This window comes from Marmota monax, unplaced genomic scaffold (genome assembly GCF_021218885.2).
Source record: "Marmota monax isolate L192 unplaced genomic scaffold, Marmota_monax_Labrador192_F-V1.1 WCK01_AAM20220418_F8-fsc00061, whole genome shotgun sequence".
Classification (NCBI taxonomy): Eukaryota; Metazoa; Chordata; class Mammalia; order Rodentia; family Sciuridae; genus Marmota; species Marmota monax.
Window position 1 is genome coordinate 15,882,201 of NW_026695230.1, and position 23,397 is coordinate 15,905,597.

The 23,397-nt window shown below is 35.3% G+C and overlaps 1 protein-coding gene across 2 annotated transcripts in view; it reads left to right on the forward strand.

The window, feature by feature from the left end:
* Sbf2 (SET binding factor 2) overlaps window positions 1-23,397 on the forward strand; it is a 426,994-nt gene that overhangs the window by 337,777 nt on the left and 65,820 nt on the right. For both annotated transcript variants that reach the window (XM_046438075.1, XM_046438076.1), the window contains exons 18-24: window positions 6,656-6,826; window positions 8,768-9,030; window positions 11,688-11,860; window positions 12,752-12,825; window positions 14,515-14,710; window positions 18,221-18,348; window positions 19,974-20,149. In XM_046438075.1, coding sequence (XP_046294031.1) covers window positions 6,656-6,826; window positions 8,768-9,030; window positions 11,688-11,860; window positions 12,752-12,825; window positions 14,515-14,710; window positions 18,221-18,348; window positions 19,974-20,149 — 1,181 coding nt within the window. The remainder of the gene's footprint in view (window positions 1-6,655; window positions 6,827-8,767; window positions 9,031-11,687; window positions 11,861-12,751; window positions 12,826-14,514; window positions 14,711-18,220; window positions 18,349-19,973; window positions 20,150-23,397) is intronic.

Below are 23,397 nucleotides of genomic sequence, written 5' to 3' on the forward strand. Positions count from 1 at the left end.
TCTAACTCTCTTGGTCTAATTGGAGCTTTTTTTTAATTCTAATCAGTTATATATGACAGCAGAATGCTCTTCAATTCATTTTACACAAATGGAGCACAATTTTTCACTTCTCTGGTTATACACAATGTAGGGTACCCCATTCCTGCAATCATGCATGTACCTAGGGTAATGATGTCTATCTCATTCCACCATCTTTCCTACTCCATGCCCACTCCCCTCCCCTCCCTTCCTCTTTGCCCAATCCAAAGTTCCTCCAATTGTCCCATCCCCCCCCCATTATGTATTAGCATCCACTTATCAGAGAAAACATTCCACCTTTGGATTTGGCGGATTGGCTTACTTTTCTTAGCAGGATATTCTCCAACTCCATCCATTTGCCTGAAAATGCCATAATTTTAATGCTACTCTTTTAATGCTGAGTAGTATTCCCTTGTGTATATATACCACAGTTTTTTTAATCTATTCATCTATAGAAGGTCTTTTAAGTTGGTTCCACAGTTTGGCTATTGTGAATTGTGCTGCTATAAACATTGATGTGACTACGTCACTGTAGAATGCTATTTTTAAGTCCTTTGGGTATAGACCAAGGAGTGAGACAGTTGATTCAAATGGTGGTTCCATTGCACGTTTTCCAAGGAATCTCCATACTGCTTTCCAGATTGGTTGCACCAATTTGTAGACCCGCCAGCAATGTATGAGTGTGCCTTTTCCCCCACACTCTCGCCAACCCTTATTATTGCTTATATTCTTGATAACTGCCATTCTGACTGGAGTGAGATGAAATCTTAGAGTAGTTTTAATTTATATTTCTTTAATTACTAAAGATGTTGGACATCTTTTCATGTATTTGTTGATTGATTGTATATCTTCTTATAAGAAGTATCTGTTCAATTCCTTAGCCCATTTATTGATTGGGTGGGTTGTTTGTTTTGGTGTTAAGTTTTTTGAGTTCTTTATATATCCTGGAGATTAATGCTCTATATGATGTGTGTGTAGTAAAAATTTGCTCCCATTCTATAGATTCTCTCTTGGCGTCATTGATTGTTTCTTTTGCTAAGAAGTTTTTAGTTTGAATTCATCCCATTTATTGGTTCTTGATTTTATTTCTTGCTCTTTAGGAGCCTTGTTAAGGAAGTTGGGGCTTAATCCCTCATGATTAAGATTTGGGCCTGCTTTTTCTTCTATTAGGTATAGGGTCTGTGGTCTAGTTCCTAGGTCCTTGATCTACTTTGAGTTGAGTTTTGTGCATGGTCAGAGGGATTTAATTTCATTTTGTTACATATGGATTTCCAGTTTTCCCAGCATCATTTGTTGAAGAGGCTATCCTTTCTCTAATGTATATTTTTGGTGGCTTTGTCTGGTATGAGATAACTGTATTTATGTGGGTTTGTCTCTGTGACTTCTATTCTGTACCGTTGGTCTACCTGTCTATTTTGGTGCCAATACAATGCTGTTTTTGTTACTGTATCTTTGTAGTATAGTTTAAGGTCTGGTATTGTGATGCATCCTGCTTCACTCTTCTTGCTAAGGAATGCTTTTCCTATTCTGGGTCTCTTATTTTTCCAAATGAATTTCATGATTGCTTTTTCTTTTTCTGTAAGGAATGATGTCGGAATTTTAAGTGATATCACATTGAATCTGTACAGCACTTTTGGTAGTGTAGCCATTTTGACAACATTAATTCTGCCTATCCAAGAGCATGGGAGATCTTTTCATCTTCTAAGGTCTTCTTCAATTTCTTTCTTTAGTGTTCTGTAGTTTTCGATGTAGAGGTCTTTCACCTCTTTTGTTAAATTGATTCCCAACTGTTTCATTTTATGTGTTTTTTTTTGAGACTACTGTGAATGGAGTGGTTTTCCTAACTTCTCTTTAAGAGGATTCATCACTGATGTATAGAAATGCATTTGATTTATGGGTATTAATTTTATATCCTGCTACTTTGCTGAATTCATTTATTAATTCTAGAATTTTTCTGGTGGAACTTTTTGGATCCTCTAAGTATAGAATCATATCATCTGCAAATAGTGATTGTTTGAGTTCTTCTTTTCCTGTTCATATCTCTTTAATTTCTTTCATCTTTCTCTGCCTTTGATGTTAGGGCTCAGTTCCTATTCCAGCTTTAGTTTTAGTATACTCTATAACAAAAAGGAAATTAGCATATATTAAGCATATAATTTTTCCAAGTATTTTTTACATCTGCTATGTATCTCTAAGTAGCAACCAACTTTTGCTACCTAATTGTTTTCTATAAAACATTAATAATAATCCTTAGTGTCTAACATTTCAGAAAAGAATTTTTTAAGTTGCTTCAAAAAAAAATTTTCCAAAACTTTTAGTTTTACTCACAGAAAACAGATTCTAAAGAATAAAATGGACCCCACACACACACACAAAAAAAATGCCTATTGAAAATCTAGTCTGCTATTTTCTAAGAAATAATGATAAAAAATTTTTTCTAATTATTTATACACAGTACTGAGAATTGAACCCAGTGCCTTACACATGTGAAGCAAGCATTCTACCACTGAACCACAACCCTAGACCTGAATAAAAATTTTTGAAGCACCTTTAACTTTTAGAAGCGAAAGCAATAGCTATGGAAAGATAACTCAAATCATTTACTGAATTTTTTTTTTTTTTTTGGTACTGGGGATTTAAACCCAGGGGCACCTAACCATTGAGCTACATCTTCAGCCCTCTTTTTAAAATATTTTTTATAGAGGGAGTCCAATATCACCCTGATTCCAAAATAGAAAACTTCAGACTAATATCTCTAATGAATATAGAAAATCCTCAATAAAATTTTGGCAAATTGAATACAAAAACAATATCAAAAAGATTGTGCACCATGATCAAGTAGGATTTATCTCAGGGATGCAAGGTTGGGTCAACATACAGAAATCAATAAATGTAATTCATCACATCAATAGACTTAAAAATAAGAACCATATGATCATCTCAATAGACATAGAAAAAGCATTTGACAAAATACAGTACCCCTTTATGTTCAAAACACTAGAAAAACTAGGGATAACAGGAACTTATCTCAACATTGTAAAGGCTATCTATGCTAAGCCTCAGGCCAACATCATTCTAAATGGAGAAAAGCTGAAGGCATTCCCTCTAAAATCTGGAACAAGACAGGGATGACCTCTCTCACCACTTCTGTAGTTCTTGAAACACTGGCCAGAGCAATTAGACAGACAAAAGAAATTAAAGGAATAACTATAGGAAAGGAAGAACTTAAACTAGCACTATTTGCTGATGATATGATTCTATACCTAGAAGACCCAAAAAACTCCACCAGGAAACTTCTAGAACTAGTAAATGAATCCAGCAAAGTGGCAGGATATAAAATCAAAACCCATAAATCAAAGGCATTTCTGTATATCAGTGACAAATCCTCTGAAAAGGAAATGAGGAAAACTACCCCATTCACAGTAATCTCAAAAAATAAAAAAAAAAAAAACTTGGGAATCAACTTAACAAAAGAAGTGAAAGATCTATACAATGAAAACTACAAAACCCTAAAGAGAGAAATAGAAGAAGCCCTTAGAAGATGGAAAGATCTACCTTGCTCATGGATAGACAGAATCAATATTGTTAAAATAACCATACTACCAAAAGCACTATACAGATTCAATGCAGTTCCAATCAAAATACCAATGGCATTCCTCATAGAAATAGAAAAAGCAATCGTGAAATTCATCTGGAAAAATAAGAGTCCCAGAATAGCTAAAGCAATTCTAAGCAGGAAGAGTGAAACAGGTGGTATCGCTATACCAGACCTTAAACTATACTACAGAGCAATAGTAACAAAAACAGCATGGTACTGGCACCAAATAAGGCTGGTAGACCAATGGTACAGAATAGAGGACACAGAGACTAACCCACAAAATTACAACTATCTTATATTAGACAAACGTTCCAAAAGCATGCACTGGAGAAAGGATAGCATCTTCAACAAGTGGTGCTGGGAAAACTGGAAATACATATGCACAAAATGAAATTGAATTCCCTATCTGTCACCATGCACAAAAGTTAACTCAAAATGGATCAAGGATCTAGGAATTAAACCAGAGACTCTGTGTCTAGTAGAAGAAAAAGTGGGCCCTAATCTTCATCACACGGGGCTAGGCCCCAACTTCCTTAATAAGACGCCTATAGCACAAGAATTAAACCAAGAATCCACAAATGGGACGGATTCAAACTAAAAAGTTTTTTCTCAGCAAAAGATATAATCTGTGAGGTGAACAGGGAGCCTATATCCTAGGAACAAATTTTTACCCCTCACACATCAGATAGAGCACTAATCTCTAGGGTATATAAAGAACTCAAAAACTTAACACCAAAAAAACAAACAACCCAATCAATAAATGGACCAAGGACCTGAACAGACACTTCTCATAAAAGGATATACAATCCAATCAACAAATATACGAAAAAATGCTCATCAGTCTCTAGCAATCAGAGAAATGCAAATCAGAACTACTCTAAGATACCATCTCACTCCAGTAAGAATGGCAGCTATTATGAAGACAAACCACAAGTGTTGGCGAGGATGTGGGGATGTGAGGATATGCAGGTGGGACTGCAAATTAGTGCAGCCAATTTGGAAAGCAGTATGGAGATTCCTTGGAAATCTGGGAATGGAACCACCATCTGACCCAGCTATTCCTCTTCTCAGACTATACCCAAAGGACCTAAAAACAGCATATTAAAGGGACACAGCCACATCAATGTTTATAGCAGCACAATTCACAATAGAAACTGTGGAGCCAACCTAGATGTCCTTCAGTGGATGAATGGATAAAAAAATGTGGCATTTATACACAATGGAATTTTCCTAGCATTAGAAAAGATTAAGATCATGGCATTTGCAGGTAAATGGATGGCATTAGAGAAGATTATGCTAAGTGAAGTTAGCCAAATCCAAAAAAAACAAATGCCGAATATTTTCTCTGATATAAGGGGGGTGATTCAAAGTGGGGTAGGCAGGGAGAGCATGGGAGGAAGATTACCTCTAGATAGGGAAGAGGGGTGGGAGAGAAAGGGAGGGGAAAGGGGAATAGCAAGGATGGTGGAAGGTGATGGCCGTCATTATACAAAATACATGTATGAAGATGTGAATTTGGTGTCAACATACCTTATATACAAACAGAGATATGATAGATTGTGGTATAAAGGTGTACTAAGAATTGTAATGCAAAAAAAAAAAAAGAGAGAGTTCATGTATAATGGCGTAATTTGGCATGAACATACTTTATATACAGAGTTATGAAAAATCATGCTGTGAATGCATAATTATGAATGTAATGCATTCCACTATTGTCATGTATGTAAGAAATTAATAAAATTAGAGGCAGGATCTCACTAAGTTGCTGGCTTCAAATTTGCGATCCTCTTGCCTCGTCCTCCTTGGCTGCTAAGATTGCAGGCATGTGCCACTGTGCCTGGTGTAAATTCTTTTTAAAAACACAGCACTAGGGTTATAGCTCTTGCCAAGCATGCATAAGGCCCTGCACTCAACCCTCAATATCACCAAAAAATAATTTTAAGTACGTAAAGTATTATCAGAAGTTTCAAGACAAAATATTAACTTTTGAGAAACACAGTCCTAAGTGAGGAGGGGGCATAGTAGTGCAGATTGGCAAATAATTTATTTTCTAATTTGTTTTCAGTTGTTTTTGGAAGACCATTTGGTATAATGAAAAGGTCAGGGGCTTTGGAACCAAACTTTAGGCCTGAAACCCTGTTCCATTACTTACATGATTGCTATATGGCCTTAGGCAATCATGTAACCTTCCCCAACCTACTGTTTTCTCTTCCTTAAGTTGTGGATATTAATGTTCATCTTACAAAATTTTTAGTATTAAACTAGATATGTAAATATATATGAAGTACCTACCAAGTACCTGCAGTTAGTTTTCCTTCCCTCTGAAAATTACCTTTATTTATTTATTTATTTGTTTGTTTGTTTATTTATGTACTTATTTTGGAGTTGCGGGGGAGACTGGGAATTAAACCCAGACTATATGAATTACATCCCCATCCCTTTTTTATTTTGAGAAAGCATCTCACTAAATTGTTCAGGGTGACCTCAGGCTTGCAATCCTCCAGCCTCTGCCTCCCAGCTGGGATTATAGGTACCTCTTAAGTATACCCTAATGCTAAAGCCCAGCAAAAACTCCAGGAAGGAATGGTTACTTTCCCATACTCAGATTTAGTTACTAGAAAATTCCCTTGAAACCCAGAAAAGTCTTCTTGGGAGTATGCAAGCCAAACAGCAAGCAGCCAGTTGAGAACGTAGTGGGCTGGAGTGAGCAGTAGTGAGAGAATAATTCCATGAGCCACGAATTCAAGATTTGCCCTCATTCTGTGTGTAAAACTAAAGTTTCATATATTCTCTATGTAGTATCTTTGATTTTTAACTGTTACTAAATGCCCATTTTGATAGGTTAAGTAGGTAAACTGAGACCCTAAAAAATTTGATAACAAGCTCAAGTTTGCCAGTTAAAAGTGAGTAGGATGCTGATTGCTAAACCTTTGGAGAAATCCTTTGACAATCTCTCCAGTTGACTGTGGCACCTGTGAACTTCTGAACTGTTTACAACTCTTGCAACCACATGGTGATAAATATTGTGTGTTCTTACAGAAACTAGCCCCTGGAGTCAGCCAGTTTGCCTACACCTGTGTGCAGGACCACCCCATTTGGACAAATCAGCAGTTTTGGGAGACAACTTTTTATAATGCAGTGCAAGAACAGGTTCGCTCCCTATATCTCTCAGCAAAGGAAGACAATCATGCCTTACATCTGAAGCAAAAGGTAAGAGAAAAGACGGGTACTTATATGAGGCTAGAATTTTGATATTTAAGAATACTTACACAGATATTCCAAATCTAGTCATTTCCTACTACTGTATATTGGGTTTACTTTAGATACCCTGTGGTATCTTCTTTTTTGTTGATTTTGGCATATTTTTCCATAATAACTTCCCTACAATCATCTTAATCATATTTTAATAAATAAGAATTCTTTGGAAACAATTATACGAAAGTGAAAAGAAAGAACAAACCTAAAGTATAACTCTATGCAACTTGCTTTCTTGAAAAATGTCAAATTAAATTTAATTTATTCTAGCTTGTGGTCCAGTGGCAGAGTGCTTCCCTAGCATTTGCAAAGGTCCTGGGCTTGATCCCAAGCATCACAAAAGAAAGGGAGGAGGTGAGATGGCAGCAAAGAAGAAAATAGTTAATTTACTCTAAAATATATGTAAAATTAAATATGCCAGCAATAAATTTAGGTTTTCTGTTAGGAATATTTTGTATGTTTCTGTATATCCCAATAGCATATAATTTTTTCAAGAACAAATTAAAAAAATTGTTTTTAATTTGAAAAAGTAGTTTAAATAGTTTGAAATTTTAAAATTTACTAGCTTTCTGGTATCATACAAGTCATGTTACCTCTGTATGCCTTATTTTCTCATTCATAAAATTAATAAATATGATTATTGTAAGATTTCAATATTTAGTACTTGTTAAAACTCATTGAAGAGTACCTGGCACATAGTAAATAATAAGTGGTTTTATTTGTTTATTTGTGGTACTAGGGGTCAAATTTAGGACCTCATGCATATGCTAGTCAAACACTGTACCATTGAAGTACATCTCCAGCTCTAAAAAATAAGCATTAGAAGTTATCATCCTCATGAATTTGAACTTAAAGCAGCCTAAAAATTAACTAATTATCAATTTTGATTCACTTAAGAGTAATTTTTAGTTCTACTTGCTGGGCAAGTACATCACTGCTGATCCTTTCCATCATTTTTCATTTTAAGTTAGCTTTATACAATATAAAATAAATTTTTTTGGTATTTTAACAGACCCTACCAGTAGTATTCAAATATTTCTGTGCCTTATATTATTTTAAATATAGTATTTGTCAATTATTTAATATAAGAACAAACAGCATTGACATCTGCCTGGTATGCCACATTGTTCTTCACGACCTATAAGGTGCTATGCAAATGTCAATCACCGTTGTTATCACTTAACTCTTCAGCCAACTAGGAATACCCTCTTAAAAATCCTACTGTTAGGACTAGGATATAGCTGCAGTGTGTGCCTAGCATGCACAAGGCCTTGGGTTCAATCCCCAGCTCACATCACACACAAAAAAAATCCTACTTTCACCTACCAACTCATGTGTATAATAATGTTTGACTTCCACAATTACCAGGAAATCTAGCTATATTTTTTGTGACCTTATTTAATCTATCATCATCTCCCAAAGAGCAGAAGAAGAAACATAATCATACTATTAGCAAATGTTACTGGAAGAACTGTGAGTCAAGAATTTATTGTAACTAGTAGCTTAAAAGAAATCAAGCCATAGAAATAAATAAATACAATGAAATTTTAGCAATGAGAAATATCCATCTGTGTTTTGCTTCTGCTGCCTTAAGTCTGTTTCTGAGATTCTAAAGACTAGGTTTTGTTCTGTAGTAATTGTTATATTTTATGTTTTCATTTCTGCTGCTATTGATATGTAATAGAAGATGTTTTCTTAATTTTTAGATAATCAATTTTTTTGATTTTTAAATATTTTCTTGATATTTTTGTCAAAAATAATGAATGCTTATAAAATATATAGAAACATATAGAATATTCCTAAGAGAAGACCTAGATTTAAAATATCATTCTGGTTTTTAAAGCTCATATGAAGTGATGGATGTTCTTCTTTGGCTTGTGTTGCTCTGTTTTCTAGGATAAGCTTCCTGATGACCAATATCAGGAGAAGACAGCAATGGACCTGGCAGCCGAGCAGCTACGCCTTTGGCCAACTCTGAGCAAATCAACTCAGCAGGAGCTAGTGCAACATGAGGAGAGCACTGTCTTTAGTCAGGCCATTCACTTTGCAAACCTCATGGTCAACTTGTTAGTTCCACTGGACACAAGTAAAAACAAGCTCCTGCGAGCATCAGCACCTGGCGACTGGGAGAGTGGGAGCAACAGTATTGTCACAAACAGGTACTGGAAAGTAAAAACACAGAGACCCTCCTTCTGTTTGGGGGGGGGCAGTCTTGGCTTAGCAGAAAGTGTAAAGTATTTTGGACAAATATTATTGTTACTATTTCAAAAATTAACCATTTTCCCCCATCTTCAGCTCAGCTTTTCTCTACTGAAATACCTTTACTTCATTCTACTATTCTTAACCTTCTCCCACATACTCTTCTCTTCCATGATCTAATTTTCCTAAAATTTTACCCACTACTGATCCAGCCCTTCAGTTAAATTCTGCTAAAGCAATTTATAGAAAGCAACCTGAAAAATTACTAGTAGCTCTTGCTTACCAAAGTGATTATTGGCTTCTCAGCCCTCCTTTACCTCAGCTTATCTGTGGAATATACCTAATCGTGTGCTCAACCGTGCCTTCCCCTCTACTCTCCAGTGACTTCCCATACCACTGAGAATAAAACCCAAAGTCTTTATCATGGCCTTCAGGACCTAACAGGACCCTGATTATAGCTTTGACTTTCTTTCCTATCATTCTTCTGTCAACCAGCCTGCTAATACTTGGTTTACCTACTCATACTAGTTCCAGATGCTCCAAGCATAGTACTACCTTAGGGCCTTTGTACTTTTTATTTCCTTATACTTTCTCTGAAATAGCTACAAGAATCACACTCTTATTTAGGTTTTAGATCAAATGTCATCTACCAAGAGACTCTCCTGACTTCCCTATCTCAAGTATCACCTCTAACATTCCATCTCCACCTTGCTTTTATTATTCTTTCATGATATTTTCTACAACCTGATTTATTTTCTTGTATTTTCTTATTGCATATCTCTTGTCTATTTTGTTCAATGCTATATCTCAGCTTCTTTGCAATATAGTAAATACTCATTAATATTTTGTTGAGCAGATGATTAAATGAATGAATAAGTGAACTAATCAACTAAGCAGTGGTAAAATTCTACCCTTTTTTGATCTTCATTGCTAGATGTTGCAACATCCTGGTGGTTCTTCTAGCTCTCCTAAATTCCTCTTCTCAGGCTCTTTCAGGCAGTTCCTCTTCTCTTTCCATTCTCAGTCCTGCTATTGCTCTTCACATTCTGTTGGAAAGCTCACTCACAGTCCTAACTCTTTGGCCCTGAACTCTGAATCTTCCTATCCAGATAATTTTTTTTTTCCTCAAAAACATTTCAGAGGGCTGTGGTGTGGCTCAGTGCTCACCTAGCACATATAAGGTTCTAGGTTCAATGCTCAGCACCACATAAAAATAAAATAAAGGTATTGTGTCCACCTACAACTAAAATATATATATATTTAAACACACACACAAACACACACATACACATACACACACACACTTCAGAATTTCTGCTCTCCCAGGCTAGACAGTGTGGATCCAGAATTTACATATACAGTCATCTGCTCAGACCTCTTATTTCATCCTGTAAGGTTCTAGTTCATCCTTTGGTTATTTTATGTGAACAACCTAGCTTAGGCCTTATTACTTCAAGCCATAATTATTATAATAGTTTCTTAGTTGTTTCATTTTTTTCCTTCTTCTCCTTCAGTATTTATCTCATTGTTTCATTCCTCTCTTTCTGTAATTACTACCACAAGAATCTTCCTGAAATGATGCTTCCACATTCCTTTACTGTTCATAATCTTACAGATTATTTTATCAATTCTGGACTCACCTGCTTGATTTTTAAGATCTTCCTTAGTGTGTACCAGCTTTATCTCTCAGTGCTATTCAAGTTGATCTCCACTATGACTGTCAATAACTGTATTTTCCTTTTTCTTTAAAGATGTCATTAGATGATCATGATCTTTCAAAGTCTGCATAGTGAGTAGATAAGGCATCTAAGTTCTTTAATGGTTTGGGATAATGTGATGGCCATATTCTCTGCTAAGCTTTACTTTAATAGTTTTCAATTGATGTGGTTGGTTTTGGAAGAAAGAAGTGAGTAGGTTAGAACAGACAAATGAGTCTTTTCTGTGATTAATAGTCAATTTGTTGAATAGTGGGAGATGAAATAATTAACAAGGTCATGGATTGAGCTTTCATATCTGCTTCATTTCAAGTTTGTTCCCCTTTCTTGCATGATTTTTTTTACATAAAGAAGAATAGTGGTTTCAGGGTGGCCCAACGGGTTGTGACTCACTCAGAGAAGTGCCAGCAAAAGAAAGGGTCATAGGATAGTTTGGTTCTTCCTTATGAAAAAATATGCAAGTTGCTAAAAGAAGTTCTTTTACTCATCCTTCTAGGGTACATGTTCCCCAGTTGCCAAAGATAGCCACATTACTTTGTCTGGTTCTGTGTAGTAATTAACTTAAGAGAACAAGTTATTTTGGAAGATTCAGGCAATAGATAGTAACTGAGACAGTTCTATGTTAATTTTTTTTGTGGTTCCTGAGTTCTTTTTTTGGAGAGTCACAGAAGGTATTCCCTACAGAAACAAATCTGGGTCCAAAGGATAATGCTAGACAGTAGTTTCCAAAAGTAGGCAAGTAGAACATCATGTTTTACTACTGTCTTTTATATAGAAGTCATGGAGTTGAGTGAACCCCTTCCTACTTCTAGCCAGTTTCAGTTGCTCTGTAAATCAACTTATATAGTTGTCATTTGTTGAATTTGAGTACTGACCATGACTTCTGCCTTTGATTTTCCTAGTATTGCAGGAAGTGTAGCTGAGAGCTATGATACAGAGAGTGGGTTTGAAGATTCGGAGAACAATGATATTGCCAACTCTGTTGTGCGGTTCATTACTCGATTTATTGACAAGGTTTGTACAGAAAGTGGAGTTACTCAGGATCACATCAAGAGCCTTCATTGCATGATACCAGGTAATCACTTTGCAAATATTAAAAATTAAGAATATTGGATATAATTGAATTCAGGATATTACCTGTAATACCTGTCTACAAGTAATTTGGCCATGTTATTTATCTTCTGGTTTTTTAATATCTTTAAATTGTGATAGTATATATATGAAACATAAAATTTGCAATCTTAACCATTTTTTTAATTTTTTTTAGTTGTAGATGAACACAATGCCTTTATTTAGTTTATTTAGTTTTATGTGGTGCTGAGGATTGAATCCAGTGCCTCACACATGCTAGGCAAATGCTCTACCGCTGAGCCACAGCCCCAACCTCTTAACCACTTTTAACTATATAATCCAGTGGCATTAATTGTGTTCACAATGTTTTGAAACCATCACCACTATTTCCAAACCTTTTTCATTACTCCAAGTAGACACGACAGTAAACAACAACTTTCTGTTTCCCCACTCCCCAGTCCTCCATAATATCTAATTTACTTTCTATCTCCATGAATTTGTCAATTCTAGATATCTTCTATAAGTGGAATCATACAATATTTCAACCTTTGTGTCTGGCTTATTTCATTTATTTAATGAATTTTGTTCATTTAACATTTTCAATATTTGCGCATATATCAGAACTTCCATCCCCTTTTAATGGCTACATGATATTCTATTTATGGATTTGCCAAATTTGGTTACCCATGAATATTCACATACAAGTATCTTGTAGGACTTGTTTTCAATTCTTTGGAGTATCCACTTTAGAATAGAATTGCGGGGTCACATGGTAGTTCTGTTTAACTTTTGAGGAACCACCAAACTTTGATTAGTTTTAAATTCGAAAATAGCTTTGATTGGTCTTTATTCCACTTGTGCGCTCTTTCATTTTGAATACTCTGACTCATCCTAGGAATTGTAGCTATGCATATTGAGACCCTAGAAGCAGTGCATCGGGAAAGTAGAAGACTTCCACCTATACAGAAGGTAATTATTCCAGACTACATGCCTTCATCTCTTCTCAAAATCTGCAGCAATAGTTGTGTTCCATAAATTACCTTCTCCAAACCTCTTACAAATGCAATTCTGATGATACATTAACTCTCAGAGGAGTTTGTCATGTAGAACCTTATAAAAAGGATAAAGTAGGAATAGTATCCTTTCTTGGATTCAATAAAAGAACACTAGTAACCTCTTTTGAATCTTTATAAGGGAACAGAATTATGAATAATCCTAACTTCAAAACCCAACCCAAGATTTTATGCCCTGCCTACTTCTCCCCTAACCACCTCCCTCCAAAAATAAAGAATTTAAGCAATTATCATAAAAGCAGTCAGTTCCCAAGTCTGGCTGTACATCACAAGCAGCTTGGAAGTCTATTAAAAATTCAGAGTCCTGAACTCAACTCAGCCTCCAGGAATCAGAGTACCCTGGGACATGGCCTGGAAATCTGTATTTTAACAAGCTTCCCAGATGATTATTTTGCAGTTAGCTTGATACTAATCTGAGGACTAGGGTTCAGGACCCTCTTGCCTATGAAACAGAACTATTAAAAATAAATTCAAAGAGAGACCAGAAGACAGATAGGAAAAATAATTGTATCAGAAAATTCAGACACAATACTCATTAATAGTTACATTTACATTTATATTTAGCTTTAAGCCTCCTAGAGCCAGCAAAAAGCATAGTGTTGTTTTATATAATTTTTATCACTTAGTAAAATATAAATGTATTAGACATTTAGGAGAGATTTCTTTTTTCTGTGTTCTGATCTCTTCAGAAGAATGGAACATATAATTCCTCATAAAAAGGATACTGAGTCCAAATTTCTCAAGGTGTATAAATGTTTATTATTTGGCCAAGAATAGGTCTTTTTTAAAACATCCATATGTGTGTGTGTGTGTATTTTTTTTTAAGTTGTAGATGGACACAATAACTTTATTTTATGTGGTGCTGAGGACAGAACCCAGTGCCTCAAATGTGTGAGGCAAGTGCTCTACCACTAAGCCACAACCCCAGCCCCTAAAACATCCATTTTTTAAAATATTTGTTAAGTAATAATGCTCTTCGTATAAAATTTAAATGTGAAAGAAGCATACATTGTTCAAAGTGAAAGTCCCCCAGACCTCCCTATCCTATTCCTACCTCCACCATTAACCATTAAACTACCACCTTTAACAAGTTGGTTCATATTCTTATTTTTTTTCTTTTCGAAAATGGGATTATAATATGCAACTGATTTGTAGCTTGCTTTTCTTAATGTTACAGGGACTAGGGATGTAAATCAGTTGGTTGAGTGCTTTCCTAGAACATGCAAGGCTCTAAGTTTATTCCCCAGCACTACAAAAAACAAAAATAATGTATGTATTCTGGTCATCTTTATTTTAATACATAGAGATCTCTGTCATTTCTGTTAAGTAGAAAAATGATCCACTGAATGGATCTGTCAAACATGTGACTTATTTCCCAGTGATTTTACTGTGAACAAGCAATGCTGGAAAGACTTGACAATTGGATACAGAAACTTAACTTCTGCCTCTTCCCTAATCTGTTTTCTCATTTGGCTACCTAGGAAATCTGGTTCAAAGTTTTTAGGTCTGTACATAAAAAGATAACCTTGGTCTAAGTGTTAGAAAACCCTAAGATTTGTGTTTAAAATACTTTCACTGTTGTTAGCCCAAGATTCTTAGACCTGCTCTACTGCCAGGAGAAGAAATTGTATGTGAAGGTCTTAGAGTCCTGCTGGATCCTGATGGCAGAGAAGAAGCTACTGGAGGTCTTCTTGGAGGCCCTCAGCTCCTGCCAGCAGAAGGAGCCTTGTTCCTCACCACATACAGAATTCTCTTCAGAGGGACGCCCCATGACCAGCTAGGTATGACTCATACATTGTCAGATCATGTTTTTTGTTCATTTGTGTGGTGTTAGGGATTGAACCCAGGGCTTTGCACATGTTAGGCAACACTCTACCACTGAGCTACATCCCCAGCTTGCTATCAGAACATGGATGTTTATGTGGCACAATAGGTTTTCATTCTGTGCAGTGATTGCAGATCATTTCAAATCTAGAATAAGATTTTGGCCATACAGGTATTTTGGGAGGATGCTTTTGTCTGTCATAGTTAATGATAATTTAGGTAATAAATTTTTATTTGAAAAATAAAGGGTATCTTCTAACCAGTAAATCAAGGGTTCATTTGCTGAGGCAATTATAATTGTATGGGATGAGTATTATGACCTAGAAATATTTACAATATCTAGATTCTTAATGTGTACACTGCTGATTGGCCCCAGCTTTTTGACTCCTATGGTCAACTATAAAGCTGTGATCGTTTTTGTGGAAAGATGAGCTAAACAACATAGGATTGTCTGGTACACTCTAATCCACTTCAGTCTTATCCCATTTCAGTTACTCTTGCTTCCCTCTTAGCAGAAAATTTCTCTTCTACTCATGAAACTCTCATAACGTCTATTTCTATTTTCTACTACTCTATATAGCCTTTTTTATTAGAAAGGAATAGGAAGATCTCTCCATAATTAATCTACATTATCTTCTTTAAAATCACTGTAGTCTCTACATAAAATTTCTTATTAATTGGAAAAATGCCTAAGGTTTAGGGCAAAACTTTTAGACTCAAAGTGAGAAAGCTCAGGTCTGGATTGCTTTTGACTAATCTTGATAGCTTAAGTCAGTGACCTAACCTCTCTTGACTTCATTTTCCTCTTTTATAAAATTAGGGAATTGGGGGCTGGGGTGGTGGCTTAGTGGTAGAGCACTTGCCTGGCATGTGTGAGGCCCTGAGTTCAATCCTCAGCATTGCATATAAATAGATAGATAGATAGATAGATAGATAGATAAATGTCCATTGACAACTAAAAATATATATATATTAAAAATTAGTGAATTGACTTTCGTTGATGATAATTTGGTGGTTCTCAACCTTAGCTGTTTATTTGAAAAAAAAAAAAAATTACCAATTTCTAAGACTGGGGATGTAGTACTTGCTCAACACGTGTGAAGCCCTGAGTTAAATCCCCAGCATCCCCACCCCCCCCCAAAAAAAAAAAAAAATATATATATATATATATATATGTATACCCATATGTGTGTGTGTGTGTGTGTGTGTGTATTTGTAGGCCCAACCCTCCAACAATTAAAGAGTAGAAATGGAGAGACTGCAGGTATTTCTTCTGTTTTTGTTGTTCTTGTTGTTATTGTTTGGGGGTTTTTGTTTGTTTGTTTGTTTGTTTGTTTGTTTTGTGGTTCTAGAGATTGAACCATGGTCCTTTACCACTCAGCTATATTCCCATACCTTTTTATTTCTTTGATTTTGAGACAGAGTCTTGCTAAGTTGCTAAGGCCAGCCTAAAACTTCGAATTCTCCTGAGTAGATGGGATTATAGGCATGTGCCACCACCTGGAATATCTATGTATTTCTTAATCCTCACAAGTGATTGTGATAAATATTGAAGATTGAGAACCCTTTTGTGTTAAATGGCCACTAAAATTTCTTCTTTGTCTGAAATTATTCATTCAGTAGCATTTGACGATCATGCACTACATATGTACTGTGTATTTTGTTGCAATGAAATTCAGACATAAAAAACGTAGAGTCATTAAAATCTTAATCACCCCTTTAAAGGCTCTGCCTTTATATACAGTCACATTCTGAAGTATTCAGAGTGTCAGAAAATGAATTTTGGAAATACACAGTTCAGCCTCTAATTGTATTACTGATTTATCCAACAACACTATAAGAGAGAGTCATTCCTTATTTTACCTCTGAAATGTACCCTTCTTTAAATCTTTACAGTTGCATTATTCCTAAGCTGGATAGAATCAAGATGGTTTAGTATATTGGTCATAAAAGATTATTTACCACATAATGAGCAAAAAGCTCATAAGTTTCAAAAAAGATAAGTCTATAGGAATAGTTGTGCTTATTTTGAAAAAGTGAAAAATAAAGCAAAATTTCTTAGCCCTGTTGGCATGTTGCTGTTCATAAATTACATTTAAATGCAAACATATTTTTTTAGATATTTTTATTAGTTGTTGATGGACTTTTATTTCATTAATTTATATATGGTGCTGAGAATTGAACCCAGTGCCTCATGTATTCTAGGCAGGCGCTCTACCACTGAACCACAACCGCAGCCCACAAACATATATTTTTTTTAATTTTTATTGTTGGTTGTTCAAGAAACTAAATATTGAGTACCGATTGAGTATCCTATGTTTAACCTTTGAGTTTAAGCTTCATATAAAAGGATAATCAGAGTTTTTCATTTTAAGGATTGACAGATCCAGGAAATGAGAAATTCTGATGATGATAATAAGTTTATGTTTATAAACCCAGAAGTGTGGCACACACCTATAATCCCAGTCACTGAGGAAACTGAGGCAGGAAGACTGCAAGTTAAATAACCTATCGCAAAATTTAAAAAGGTCTGGGGATGCAGCTTAGTGGTGAAGTGTACCTAGGGTCAATGCCTAGTGGTGGGGGTTGGGGCCAGGGGCAGTGGAGGACATTCAGGTTTTTAAGTCAAATAAACCTAGTTTAAATCTTATCCCTTCTTTCTTTCTAGCTGTGAGAACTTATTTATTATTCAGTACTGTTCTTATAACGTTACCTATTCCTGTTCCACTGCTTATAATGCCCTCCTTCTTCCCTCTACAAATCCAAATTCTACTCTCTATTCAAAGCTCACTTTCACTTCCCCTTCTTACAAGAATCATTCTCTATTTATCTAGCATTCAAAAATCATCTCCTTTTCTGAAATATTTCAATCCTTGAATAGTCGATTCCCTCAAACCTAGGAGCTAATCGCACATTATTATATTCTGCATGTGACTTTCCTCCTTTAGGGAAGCAGGAGCTGCCCAAGCAGAATTTGTGAGTGCTACTTCTTTTCTAGGCCCTCATCTTCATAACCTAATGGTTGATATTTTCCTATTCTTGCTATAATATTTAAACTTCTAAAACTCTTAGGCTTAAGTCTAATCTATCTTCCAAAGACATATATTCATAATATAGCAGCCTTTGCCACATATTGAAACTTTAAAACCTGTTCTCTTTTACTTTATCCTTACAATAAATATCTTGGATGTCTTTTCAATAATTACAAATACTTAAAACTAACTGATCTTGTGTAACACATAGTTCATAGGGGAGATAGAAAGAATGAGCACAGGCAGGTTGTGAAGGTTTTCCTCATTCTGGGAAAGGTGTATGTCTCAGGAGTGAATTACCATGCAATAAAATTTAGTGATATTCTCAAATCATGACATTTTCTCTTACTGCATTTCTGTACATTGTGCTCTGCAGAGACTCTAGACATGAACTATAAAGTGCTATTGCTGAGTCTGTGTCCTATCATCCTACAGTTGGTGAACAAACAGTTGTACGGAGCTTTCCCATTGCCTCTATCACTAAGGAGAAGAAGATCACAATGCAGAACCAGCTACAGCAGAACATGCAAGAAGGACTACAGATTACATCAGCAACTTTTCAGGTATAGTTCATACTCCTTGTCTGAAATGCTTGGAACAAGATGTGTTTCAGATTCTGAAAGGTTTTAGATTTGAGGATATTGGCATGGCCTTTACCAATTGAGCATCCCTAATTCAAAAATATAAAATCTAAATCATTCTGAAATTGAAAACTTTTTGAGCATTGAAGTTTCAAATTTTGGAGTGGTTCAATTTCTTATTTATGGTTTAGTTATGCTCAACCTATATTAAGAAAAGAAACCATTCTTCTAGTATTTAAAAATTTTTTCTGAGTGGGCATGTTGGCACATGCCTGAAATCCCAGCAGCTCAGGAGGCAGAAGCAGGAGAATAGCAAGTTCAAAGCCAGCTTCAGCAACTAAGCAAGGCCCTAAGCAACTTAGCAGACCCTGTCTCAAAATTTTAAAAAGGGCTATGGATGTGGTCAGTGGTTTAAATGCCCCTGGGCTCAATCCTTGGTACAAAATATATATATATATATCTATCAACCTAGTGATATTGTAGCTACTTTCTGTGGTCGTGGAGTCAGAATGTCTGGGAAAGTAAATCTTCAGATGACTAAACTCATGAATAGTTTCATCCTTCGATTCATGAGTCCCTGGCCAGCCTAGAGTATCAACAGATTATCAAATTTTAGTGTTCTTTGAAACTCAGACACATGAGGGCTCTTTTTCTCTGACAAGTTATATCTCAATTCTTTAGATAAAAATCAATTCCTCTAGCATCTGTTTCAGAAAGAAATGCCCTATGGCTGGCTCTTCTATGGAAGAGGTAAAACTCTTGAGAAGTATAACTTGGGCTAATGTACTGTTGGTACTAACTGCGTAATCCCTGATAAAGCAAGGGTTTTTTCCAGGGGACTCTGAACATACCAAAACATAGAACTACTGATAACAAACCAATTCCTAGAAGAAGCAATCTTTTCTTAGTTTTTCTTTTTTTTTTTTTTCCAAAGTTCACAATCTATATATCTTTTGTTTTTCCTATTCTTCCTGCCTTGTCTTTGACTTTGCAGATTTCCAATGATTCCAATTCTTACCTCATTTCTTCTAGACAAGGAACCCTCCCCTGTACCTTCTATGCTCATCTCATGAACTGTGAAGTTGTTGATATTTAGACTCCAGACCTTCTTACGTCACCAAGAGTACTAACTATCCCAGCTGCCAAAGAACACTATACTCAAATAATGCCTGTCTATTCTGGTTAAGATTATAATCAAACTGATTTTTTTTCCCTAGATTTGATGTATCCCTAGGTACAAAGGGACATTATTAGGTCAAATTCCCTATCTAGAACCAGCAGTTAAAAAATATAAAGGGCATGCTTGCTACTGCAGACATTACAAGTTTATTCCTCATCCCATGGTAGAAAAGATAGTCTTAAAGAAACCCAACTTCAAAAATCTGATTTTCCTTGCCAGTTAACCATACATGACAAGGTAACTTTTCTGGGCCTTTTTTCACTTTCAAAATTAAAAGCCTGTATTGTACATTATCAAGAGTTCCTACAGTCTCCAAAGTCTTGCCATTTAGTTTTGTTATTTTTTTTCTGTATGTTTTGTTTTAGTAATTTGGGGGGAGTTGTCTGGAAATAGTACTTCTGATATGTTTAATCTCTTTTGTCTCTAGTTGATTAAAGTAGCATTTGATGAAGAAGTCAGTCCGGAAGTAGTAGAGATCTTTAAGAAACAACTAATGAAGTTCCGTTATCCTCAGTCCATCTTTAGCACCTTCGCTTTTGCTGCTGGACAAACTACCCCACAAATAATTTTACCCAAACAGAAGGAAAAGAACACTTCCTTTCGGTAAGAAGAAAGACTGGTCTCTTAATTTCAACCCTCCGTAACTGATTGTCAGAGGAAGTACTTTATGTCCAGGTGTAAAATGATTGCTCTTTTTAATTTCTGTCAAGACCATTGGGCCAAGCTCAAGAAACTATGGAACAGCAGCATTGATATGGGTAACAAGTTTGAAGATCTTAAAAACTATAAGAGGCTTTGACATCCATTGCTCATGATGCATTTTTATGACATGAAATTCTGTTTTCTCTTTTTTTTCATATTAATCTTTAACTGCCTTTGAACAGTAGCCCTTGCATCTTTTATTAATATCCAGACTGAGTGGACAGTTTTGTTTTTTGATCTAGAAACAGGAGTTTTTATTTTTCTTTTTTCTTTTTTTTTTTTTTTTTTTGTAACTTTATTTTGAATAATTTCAAACTTACAGAAAATTGACAACAGTAGTTCAAAGAATTCTTTACCCAGATTAACCAGTGGTTTATATTTTCATTATATTTATTCTGTGTGTGTGTGTGTGTGTGTGTGTGTGTGTGTGTTTGTACATTCATAAAATCACTTCAGGTGTAACTTAATGGGTGGTGGTGGTGGTAGTTTGAGGGTTTTTGTGTTTTGTTTTGATACTGGGGATTGAATCCAAGGGTTCTTTACCACTGAGCTATATACCCAGTCCCTTTTTATTTTGAAACAGGGGTTTGCTAAATTTCTGAAACTGGTCTCAATCTTGCAATCCTCCTGCCTCAACCTCCTGAGTCACTGAGATTATAGGCATATACCACAGTGCCCAGCTTAAGGATATTTTTTGAAAAATTTTTCCCAGCTAGGGTGACAACATTTTTATTTTTTCATGCTAAAGGCAATTCTTAAAATTTTTAAATTGCTGTATCTTTCTTAAAGCTGATAAAACAGCTACATACGTATGATTTATATATATTATATACACACTCAACAGCTATGTATTTATAACATATATTATATATAAATTTTCTAACCACTATGTTAACATACAAAATGCCCTTATCCTTGAACATCAATATACATTTTCTAAGAGAAAAAAATCATTATCTCAACCTAGATATAGTAAACAACCAAAAAATTTGTCCAGGTGCAGTGACGCATACCTTTAATCCCAGCAACTCAGGAGGCTGCAGCAGAAGGATCATAAATTTGGGGCCAGACTCAGCAACTTAGAGACCCTTCTTAAAATAAAAAATGAAAAGAGCTGGGGATGTAGCTCAATGGTAGAGTGCCCCTAGGTTCAATCCCCTGCACTGCCCAAAAAACAAAAAAGGAAAGAAATGTAATTAATGTAAAACTTTTACCTAACATACAGTCTGTATCCAAGAGTGTAATGACTCTTCTTTATTGCTATTTTGTTTTTTTGTTTGTTTTTGTTTTCTGATTCAGAATCCAATCTAGGATCAAGCATTGCATTTAATTGTCATATGAATCCTTATTTTCTGACAAAAATTTTTAGAAATCAATATTGAAATTTTCATCAATTTCAACTCTTAGAAAATAACAATTGATTTAAAATTCCCTACCGTTAGTGATAAAATATAGAACCTGATTTTTTACTTCACTCACCTTTAATAACCTAAAATATGGGCATCTGCTGGCACAAATTACATATTAGAATGAGCTTTGCAGGCTTTTTGCCTGAAAGTTAAGTAGATTGGAGATATGGAAGATTTGAGGTTCCCAGCAGTATGTCATTTTCCCAAATGCATAACTAGCCACCAGTATTACATATTACCTGGTAAGTGAAGGGGACCATAGATAGCATGAACAGTTTCCTAAGGATTTATAACAGTAAGTAAAGCATTTTATCTCAGCACTGGAGGGTCACACAGACAATCCTGCCTATGATCTTTGTTACGCTAGCCCTCAGTGGAAGAAGCAATGCTTGGCATAGTGTTTTAGAAATGCTATACAGGGGCTGGAGTTGTAACTCAGTGGAAGAGTACTTGCCTAGCACATGTGAGGCACTGGGTTCAATTCTCAGCACCACATATAAATAAATAAAATATAGATCCATCAACAACTAAAAAATATTTTTAAAAAAGAAATACTATACAAACTCAGAAATATGTGCGTGTGTGTATGTGTGTGTGTGTGTGTGTGTGTGTGTATATATATATATATTATATGAGTTTCAGAAATATGTAACTGTATCAAGCCTGTTGTACCAGCTCAAGAGATATATAACAATTTAAAATTTTAAGAATTGAGCCAAGCATGGTGGCACATGCCTATAATCCCAGCAGCTCAGGAGGCTGAGGCAGGAAGATCACAAGTTCAAAGCCAGCTTCAGCAACTTAGCAAGGCCCTAAGCAATTCTAAATAAAATACAAAAAACGGCTGGAGATGTAGCTCAATGGTTGAGTGCCCCTGAGTTCAATCCCTGGTACACGCCCCCCAAAAAAAAAATTGCCTGTGTGTATGAAAAAAAAGCTCTAGCTGGAAAAAAAAAATTCAGAAATACCATTGAGTTTAGGTTATACCTGAAAAAAATTGCAATACCAGTATTTTATGATTCCCAACAGTTATCTTAAGCATGTTTCATGTTTCATAATCTCCAGGTTTGCACTGCAAGTAACTAAAATGGTCTGGTAAATCTATTTGACAATAAAAGAATCCTTATCATTTTCACAGAATGACAAGAAAATACAAAAAAAAAAAAGAATTCTTTATCAGAGAAGAACATAATCAAGAACAATCTTACTTAAAATCTTCTTCTCTATCTGATTAATGAGGAAATTGCTTCTTTAGTTAATTCACTAGAGTATAAATACTCTGGGTTTTCTATCAGCAAGAAAGGGAAAGCTATTTGAATAAATAAAATATTTTTAGGTCCAAATAACTTACATCTTAGTTTCTCTCTAATTAAAGCTGATTCTGAAAAGAATATTCAAGTTTCTGTTTCTTTCTTTTCTCCTCTCAAAAGGGGAGCATTCTTATATCTTATAAAGCCTACAGCTTTATAAGATAAAGCTACATGTGAGGTAGGACATCACATGTACACACTTAAAGCATTTAGGAGATAAGTCATGGAGACAATCATGCTAAGTGAAATAAGTAAATCCCAAAAAACCAAAGGTTGAATATTTTTGCTGGTATTTGGAAGCTAACCCACAATGGGTGGGGGGCAAGGCAAAGTTCAGTAGATTACACAAAAGGGGAATGTAGGGAAGGAGGGAGATAGGAAAAAGAAAGATAGTGGAATGAATCTGACATAATTTTTCTATTACATATAT